Source organism: Gekko japonicus, unplaced genomic scaffold (assembly GCF_001447785.1).
Source record: "Gekko japonicus isolate JY-2015 unplaced genomic scaffold, Gekko_japonicus_V1.1 scaffold585, whole genome shotgun sequence".
In the NCBI taxonomy this organism is placed as follows: Eukaryota; Metazoa; Chordata; class Lepidosauria; order Squamata; family Gekkonidae; genus Gekko; species Gekko japonicus.
Window position 1 is genome coordinate 156,605 of NW_015170291.1, and position 7,805 is coordinate 164,409.

A 7,805-nucleotide genomic window follows, 5' to 3' on the forward strand; every position below is an offset into this window, starting at 1 on the left:
CCCGAATAAAAAGAATCCTGGCTGTGGGCCTGAGTGGATGACAGTCTCAACTGGAGAGAGGCACTTGGGGAATGAAAGTGAAGGAACTGAGCCAATTATTTTTTGATGGTGCACACACATGTGTCACACCAGGAAACTTCTGTGCTCGGGAGGAGGAGGAATTCGTCTCACAAAAACATGGCCACATCCACGGAGCCTTTACTATCAAGAGCCTTTTCAGTATTTTGGATAACACTGATGCTAATTAGAGAATCTTGAGTTATGGGCAAGTTTATAGTTACGAATTAATTGCAACGGTATTATATTTGCATACAGAGGAGAGTTGCAACGTGTAGTTCCGTAACCGGTTTAGTTTATCACTGGATTGAAAAGGTGCCCCTAACTGGGATAGAAAGGCATCTCTCTGACATTATTCACTAGCAGGGGGATGGTAGAATGAAAATTACACTGCTGACTCCTGATGGCACCTACTATTTTTGGGCACTGTGTGACAGAGTGTTGGACTGGATGGGCCATTGGCCTGATCCAACACTGGCTTCTCTCTTGTGTTCTTATGACTTGATTCTACGTGCCCACAGAGAGAGTGCGTGTCCTTCGTCATTTGCAAGGCAGCGCCTACGTACCTCTTCCTGCTGCTTAATCCAAGCCTCCTTCTCTTCCAGCCTCAAGTTCAACTCGTGGAGTCGCATTTGGAGGTCAACATCCGTCCCCTCTTTCTTTGAAATATCCTTCTGGAAATCGCATAACTGAGACTGCATGGAAAGAGCAGAGGACATGCTGAGGAGCCTCGGATGTGCGCTTGGAAAGAGGATCAAGGAACGTAACTGGCTGATATAGAGGACGTGGCCTTTGCCAAAGAGAGTTGTATGATAATGAGGAGGAGGCAGATCTGTGACCCACAAAGTCTCTGGTTCAGATCTCTGCTCCACCATGAATTTAATAGGTGTTCTTAAGCGAGCTGTTGTTTCGTCTGTCTCGGCTCCCACAGGAAATGTGAGGCTTGGTGAAGAAACTCTCTGTTGTATCAGACCGAAACTCATCTATTACATGGAAGCCCACAAGTGGGACATGAAGACAACAATCCCCACCACCACCAAATTTGCATCCCATCCCAGCATCCTGTGCTCAGAATATGATGTCATAACAGGTCATAGCTGTTGGCAGACCAACATGAATTGGCGTAAACCCCCTTTAAATAAGAACGGTTATGCTGCATAATTTGACTGATGTAATGGGTTGGATTCAGCCAACTTTTTTTCACCCAGTCTGACTAAGTTCTCGTCCCTTTTACTACAGTTCCCATCCAACATGGCTGTGGTCCAGACAGGTCTCACGATACCCAACACAGTCTGTTCGGTGGCCAAAGGGGAATCCCTCCTCCCCTTTCTCACCAGTACAAAAGCGGGGTGGATCCAACCCAACGTACAGCAAGTGCTTTGAGCAATGTTGAGAATTACGCTGGCCGAAGGAAGCGTTGACTCTCAAAAGCTGATACTGTGAAGCTCTAGTTGGTGCTGCTGAACTCAAATCTCATTGCTCTACTGCAGACCACCACTGCTACCCTCCGAAATTAAACTGGAGTCACTTTGACTATAGTTGTACTTTGGGATATACAGCGTGGGCGCCATTCGCAAGGGCCTTTTCTTGTAGAATCCCCACTTGAGATATGCTGGCGAATAGGAGCTGCTTTCCATAGACCTTCTTCAGCAAGGAAGAAAACCAACGTACTCTCAGGTTGCGGATCTGCCGGTCTTTATCCTCCCGGAGCTGATTGATCATCTCCACGTAGCGGCTGGACAGTTCGTCGGTTGTGGTCTGAATCAGGGGGTTCGACGAAACCTACGCGAACGACAATGTTCATTCAGCTTGATTTGCAAAACAGAAAACGGTAGCATGGATCACTTAAGAGTTACTTTTGCTGCAAGGGAAAATGGCCGTCAGAAAACCAACGTGTGAAAGTGCATTATATTGACCCATGAAGGCCAATGCCATGAACACCACTCATGCCAATATCACCAAGCAAAGAATAAGCAAAACGTAATCACAATCTTTGGAAACTGAGTACTATGACTCCCACAGCAAGCAAAAGCAAAGGAATGCCTTTACCTGGAGCCGGAGGTTTTGGACTTCTTGCTCCAGAGCTCGTTTGCTGTATTCCAGATCCTTCAGCCGGAATTCCTTGTCCCCATCGTTGTGCCGGAGAGAGATGAGCTGTTCTTCCAGTGAGCGGCACTTGAGAGTAGACTCTCGGAGGGCTTTCTAGGAACACACCACACAAAGCGAGAACGCTCAGACCTCTCACCATTTGGAAGAATCACTCTCGCACTTGCAGAACTTTCAATCCACTTTGCAACTGGAGTTTACTGGGGGAAACCGTGAAATCCACTTGCAAACAATCGCTAAAGTGCGATCTGAAAGTGGACTGGAAATACATCATTCAGAATGTGTGTGGAAATACCCTTTAAGCATTTATGGAAGAAAAAAAATCACAGAAAATTTATACAAGCTAGCACTGGGACAAGCTGTACCATGCCGTGGCTTACGGGACAGGGCTGTGACTCAGTGGTGAAGCATTTGTTCTACCTGCAGAATGTCTCCGCTTTAATCCCCACGAGCTCCAGTCAAAAAAGGATCAGGTAGCAGGTGACCTGAGACCCCGGAGAGCCACTGGCAGTCCAAGAAGACAAGACCGATCTTCACAAACCAAATGGTCTGGACTCAGTATTAGGCGGCTTCGTGGGTTCATGAGACCTTTTTCATTCCCTGTCATGGAGGGCCATGGGCTACAAAGCTAGAGGACTCCTTCAGGAGCTGCCCCAGGAGGACCTTGCAGGGATTTGTGTGGACGTCTGACAAGGCTGCACACGACTTTTCTAACCCTGAGTAGCAAAAGTGCCCAGTGAAAAGGGGAGCTGCTGCTCAAAGCAAAACAGAACCCGACCCCACAAGGCTGAGATCATTGCTAGACACAGCCAGTCGATATCGCCAGCAGCTCCCTTTCTGTCTTTTTAAATCTTGTACTGTCAGGCCTGACAAAGAGCTCTGGCAAGCTTAGGAGGGTCCACAGAGTTTTGTGCTAATTTAGCCCGGTTGACCCACATACCAACTGCTCCACTCTGGTTCATTAGCCATTTCGATTTTGAGATATTTTAAATGTTCATCATGTATTTCAATTTTTCCTATGAACATGACTGGGGATTTCTCGATTTTATTTTGATGGAATCACTGCTGTTGCTTCGGCGGATTTGCTGATGCAATAAAGACAGACTGACTGATAAAAGGTATTACATATGTTCAGTTCTTGGTTTTGTTTTTTTATTCTGTGGCTGTTTACAGCCTGTCCTCTGGATTATATCCAGGGCTCTTTTCGTAGCAGGAACTCATTTGCATATTAGGCGACACACCCCTAATGTAGCCAATCCTCCAAGAGCTTACAGAGCTCTTCTTACAGGGGCTACTGTAAGCTCTTGGAGGATTGGCTACATCAGGGGTGTGTCACCTAATATGCAAAGGAGTTTCAGGATGCAGTGTGGATGATGGAATCAACACTTGTGTAAACAGAACCTGCACACACATAGAAAATTAGTATGTAAGGAAAGAAAGTCCAGTCTACCCTTCTCCCTGGTGGGCTATTTTTCTACGGGCAAGTGTTTTTTCTTCCGCGCAGGAAAACAACCCAAATGTAAAGGCTGAAAGTAACACGATCCATGGGGGGGGGGGAAACCCTTCCCACTTGATTTTGCCAAATGTACAAACTCTCCTTTAGGACAAACTTCCATCACATCTGAAGTGATGTCCCTTGCTCTCCCTCAAGCATGGTGTGAAAAGGACATAAGACCATAAGACGACCCCTGCTGGATCAGGCCAACAGTCCATCTAGTCCAGCACCCTGTCTCACACTGGTCCGACTAGTTCCTCTGGATGGCCAATAACAGGGCATAGAGGCCTCCTGGCACTGAGATTTAGATGTTTGCCTCCTACTATGAAGGTTTCTGTTAGCAGCCACTAATAGACCTCTCCTCCATGAACCTGTCTAATCCCCTTTTAAAGCCAGAGGACATTCTTCACTACACGCTATTTTGTCCTATATATACAGCAGTTAGATCTAAATTTCTTGGCAATCTGCTAATAGGACAAAAGTTTTCCTCTGACATTGACAGGCTGGTCTTTTTATTATCTGACACTGATCCGCTCGTCAGTTATAAAGTGTCTCTTTTTGCCTTGGCCGCCAAAAAAATCAGGGCTAAGACTGCAGCTTCAGAAAAGTAACCCTTTTATGACTAACTGGATGTATTATTTTACAATTTTACTGTTTATAACTGGTTCTTATTTATTTGTGCCAAAATTCCTTTCAATCACTGTTTTACTTATGTACGATTAAAATTGTTTTCTTTTATTATCCTAATTCTGTATTGTGATGGCCTTTGGCTATATACACAACACAATTCTGGGGTTCTGGGTTCCCTTTTAAAGCCCTCTATGCCTGTGGCCATCACTACATCCTCTGGCAGCAAATTCCACATGTTAATCACTCTCTGCATAAAGAAGTATTTCCTTTTGTCTGTCCTGAATCTACTGCTCATCAGCTTAATTTGGATGCCCTTGAGCTCCAATATTTTAGGAGAGGAAGAGAAGGTTCTCTTTGTTAACCCTCTCTACCCAGTGCATGGAGCTTTAGTGGCTCAAGTGGTTAAGATGCTGAACTGCAGGCTGTGGAAGGTCAGTAGTTCAGCAGTTCGAGACCCAAGTGTGCCGCATGACGGAGTGAGCTCCCATCTCTAGTTCCAGTTCCTGCCAACCTAGCAGTTCGAAAACAAGAAATGGCAAGTAGATAAATAGGTACCACTTCAGTGGGAAGGTAACAGTGTTCCGTGCGCCTTGGTGTTTAGTCATGCCGGCCACATGACCACGGAAACGTCTTCGGACAGCGCTGGCTCTTTGGCTTTGAAATGGAGATGAGCACCGCAACCCTAGAGTCAGACTCAACTGGCTTTCGAGCAAGGGAACCTTTACCTTTTTACCCAGTGCATAATTTTGTAAACCCCTATCACGTCCCCCCCTTAATCGTCTCTTTTCTAAACAGAAAACTCCCCGTGTTTTCTCATAGGGAAGGTGATCCAACCCCTAATTATCTTGGCTGCCCCCCTCTTGTACTTTTCTCAGCTCCTACCACTCATCCATTCCACAGCGCTCTCTGGGAGAAGAGTTAGCAAAACATTTCAAAACAACACCTATGCCAGGCAGATAACATATAAACTGTTCTTTGGTCTATCAGTAGGGAAATAACTATTGCCAGAACAGACGAATGCTTAACTGCGAGTTCTCATTTCCTTCCTTCCTGAATGCTTAGAAAAGAATGATCATTTCACACATGAGAAACAGGCAGGCTTACCTGCTGCAGGCGATTATTCTCTCGCACGGACGCCAGGAGCGTTTCGTACTCCCTCACTTGACTCTCTTTGAAGGCCAGGTCCTTCTCAAGTAACGTCTTGTCAGTTTCTAATTTCTGTAAAACCAAAATACTTGTTATGAAAAGGTCCACTTTGGAAGAAGAAGAGATTGGATTTATACGCTGCCCGTCACTACCTATCGGAGTCTCAGAGCGGCTTACAATCTCCTTTCCCTTCCCCTCCCCACAACGGACACCCTGTGAGGTAGGTGAGGCTGAGGGAACTCTTTCGAGAACTGCCCTTGAGAGAACAGCTCTGAAAGAACTGTGATGGGCCCAAGGTCACACCAGCAGCTGCACGGGGCGGAGGAGTGGGGAATCAAACCTGGTTCTCCCAGATTAGAGTCCATACTCCTAACCACTACACCAGACTGGCTCTCTAGGAAGGTGGCATGTGTGCTAAGAGCAGAGAGGAAAGACATGAAGGCCTAATCTTTATGGGGGGGGGCAATACTGCCCCCTGGAGAGAGAGGGCAGACAGCAATGACGGCGACAGCATAGTGACTGCTGCAGAGTGGCAGGAACTCAGAAAGCCCTGGAGCCCTGAAACCTGCCCGGCAACTCCAGCCTCGATGCCAGCCCCAGTTCTGACACGCGGGAGCTTTCCTGAGATGCTTCTCTTAGAGAAAGGCTTGGGGGGGGGTGTTAGTGCCAAAATGCATCTCATTAATATGTGGGCCAGTTTTAGAAATTCCAAAGCCCTGTGCCTGGTTTCAAATAGTCATACAACTAGTTTCCACACCTTTAAAAAGAGTTGTGGATTTGCACTTCTCACATGCTGGTGGAAATGGTTGTTGAGGCAAGAGATGTTCGGAGGTGGCTTGCCATTGCCTGCCCCTGCATAGTGACTCTGGACTTCCTTGATGGTCTTCCAGGGCTATTTTTGGGCAGGAACGCACAGGAACAGAGTTCCGGCTGGCTCCCGAGTTGGCCACACCCAGCAGGAACTCATTAGCATAATAGGCCACACCCAAGAGCAGAAACTCATTAGGATTGGCTACATTCGGGGTGTGTGGCCTAACATGCAAAGGAGTTCCTGCTACAAAAAAAGCCCTGGTTTGACAACAAAGAAGGTAAACAGAATAAGAAGCGAAAGGTGGGTATGGCTGGATGACCCCACTTCTGGTAACATGGGGGTGCGGCCTAATGTGCTAATGAGCTGTGCTGTCAGGGTTGTGGCCTAATATGCTAATGAGTTTTGCTGTTGGGTGTGGCCTATTATGCTAATGAGTTCCTGCTGGGCTTTTTCTACAAAAAGAGCCCTGGTCTCCCCACCCAAGTACTCACCAGGCCTGACCCTCCTTAGCTTCTGAGACCTGACAAAAGCCTGGGCCATCCAGGTGAGGGCAGTTCTCACACACCACACAGCAACAGTGCTCCTCCTTTGGAAATTAGGCAACTTTCAAATATGGTGAACGATGCAACACAAAGAAAGGGGGTGGAGTCTGCCACTCAATAGGGGAAAGTCTGGAATTCCACTAGATGTATCTAAAGTCACACTTTCGATCTTGACTTCCTACGGCTCAAATGGCTCTGGCTGAAAGCCAGAGGCGGCCACCTACCCCTAAGTCATCCTGGAGATGGAGCAGCTCCTCTCGAAGGTTGCTGAACGTGGCAAGGACCAATCTCATAGACTTATCTGCTGTCACTCTCATCTAGGAAAAGAAAAGAAAAACAGGGAAGTGCATCTGAGGGATACGTTTTCTGCTTCAGACATGCAGCGGATTTAAAAACCGTCTCAAGGATCAGTCGAAGCCACTTCCGTAAGGAAGGAGACAGGGAGGAAAATATTGCAAAAATTTACACCCACACACACCCCGCACCAAAATCTCTCCCTTCGGGATACTATAAGGCTCTTAGGGACTTGAGCAAAACAATTTCCTCTCCACCTCATTTTCCTTGTTCGTTCTTAGTTCCATCTGTCCTCAGCATTCTGTGGTTCCTGGAGGCTCAGGACCATGCTCAGTCCTCACTGGCCTGGGGGTTTTGTTTGGGGGTTTTTTGGTTGTTTTTTTTTTTTTTAAAAAAAAACTACGAATTTTTGAATAGCTGGAGTGTGCGCCAGAAACTACTACCTTGAATATGGGTGACCCAGATTTGTTACCCTACTAATAAGCACTTTGGCATTCACTGTCGCTTTTTAAATATTTCGATGGCTACATGCATAAAAGTCAAAATAAATAAGAATAAGACTGAGGTGGGAAAGCTGTTTTCACTCATATGTGGACCACAAACCAAAACTTTTCCAGGGTAAGAGTCCGGGTCTTTTCAGTTTAGAAAAGAGATGACTAAGTGGGGGACATGAAGTTATGCATGGGGTGGAGAGAGTTGCCGAAAAGAACTTTTTCTCACTGTG

The 7,805-nt window shown here is 46.5% G+C and overlaps 1 protein-coding gene across 1 annotated transcript in view; it reads right to left on the minus strand.

Moving 5' to 3' along the window:
• Window positions 1-7,805, minus strand: part of POF1B (premature ovarian failure, 1B) — an 84,084-nt gene that overhangs the window by 6,222 nt on the left and 70,057 nt on the right. The window contains exons 18-22 of the mRNA XM_015417891.1: window positions 7,012-7,104; window positions 5,393-5,506; window positions 2,107-2,259; window positions 1,729-1,839; window positions 624-752 (exon numbers count right to left, since the gene is read on the minus strand). Of these exons, the coding sequence (XP_015273377.1) occupies window positions 624-752; window positions 1,729-1,839; window positions 2,107-2,259; window positions 5,393-5,506; window positions 7,012-7,104 (600 nt within the window). The remainder of the gene's footprint in view (window positions 1-623; window positions 753-1,728; window positions 1,840-2,106; window positions 2,260-5,392; window positions 5,507-7,011; window positions 7,105-7,805) is intronic.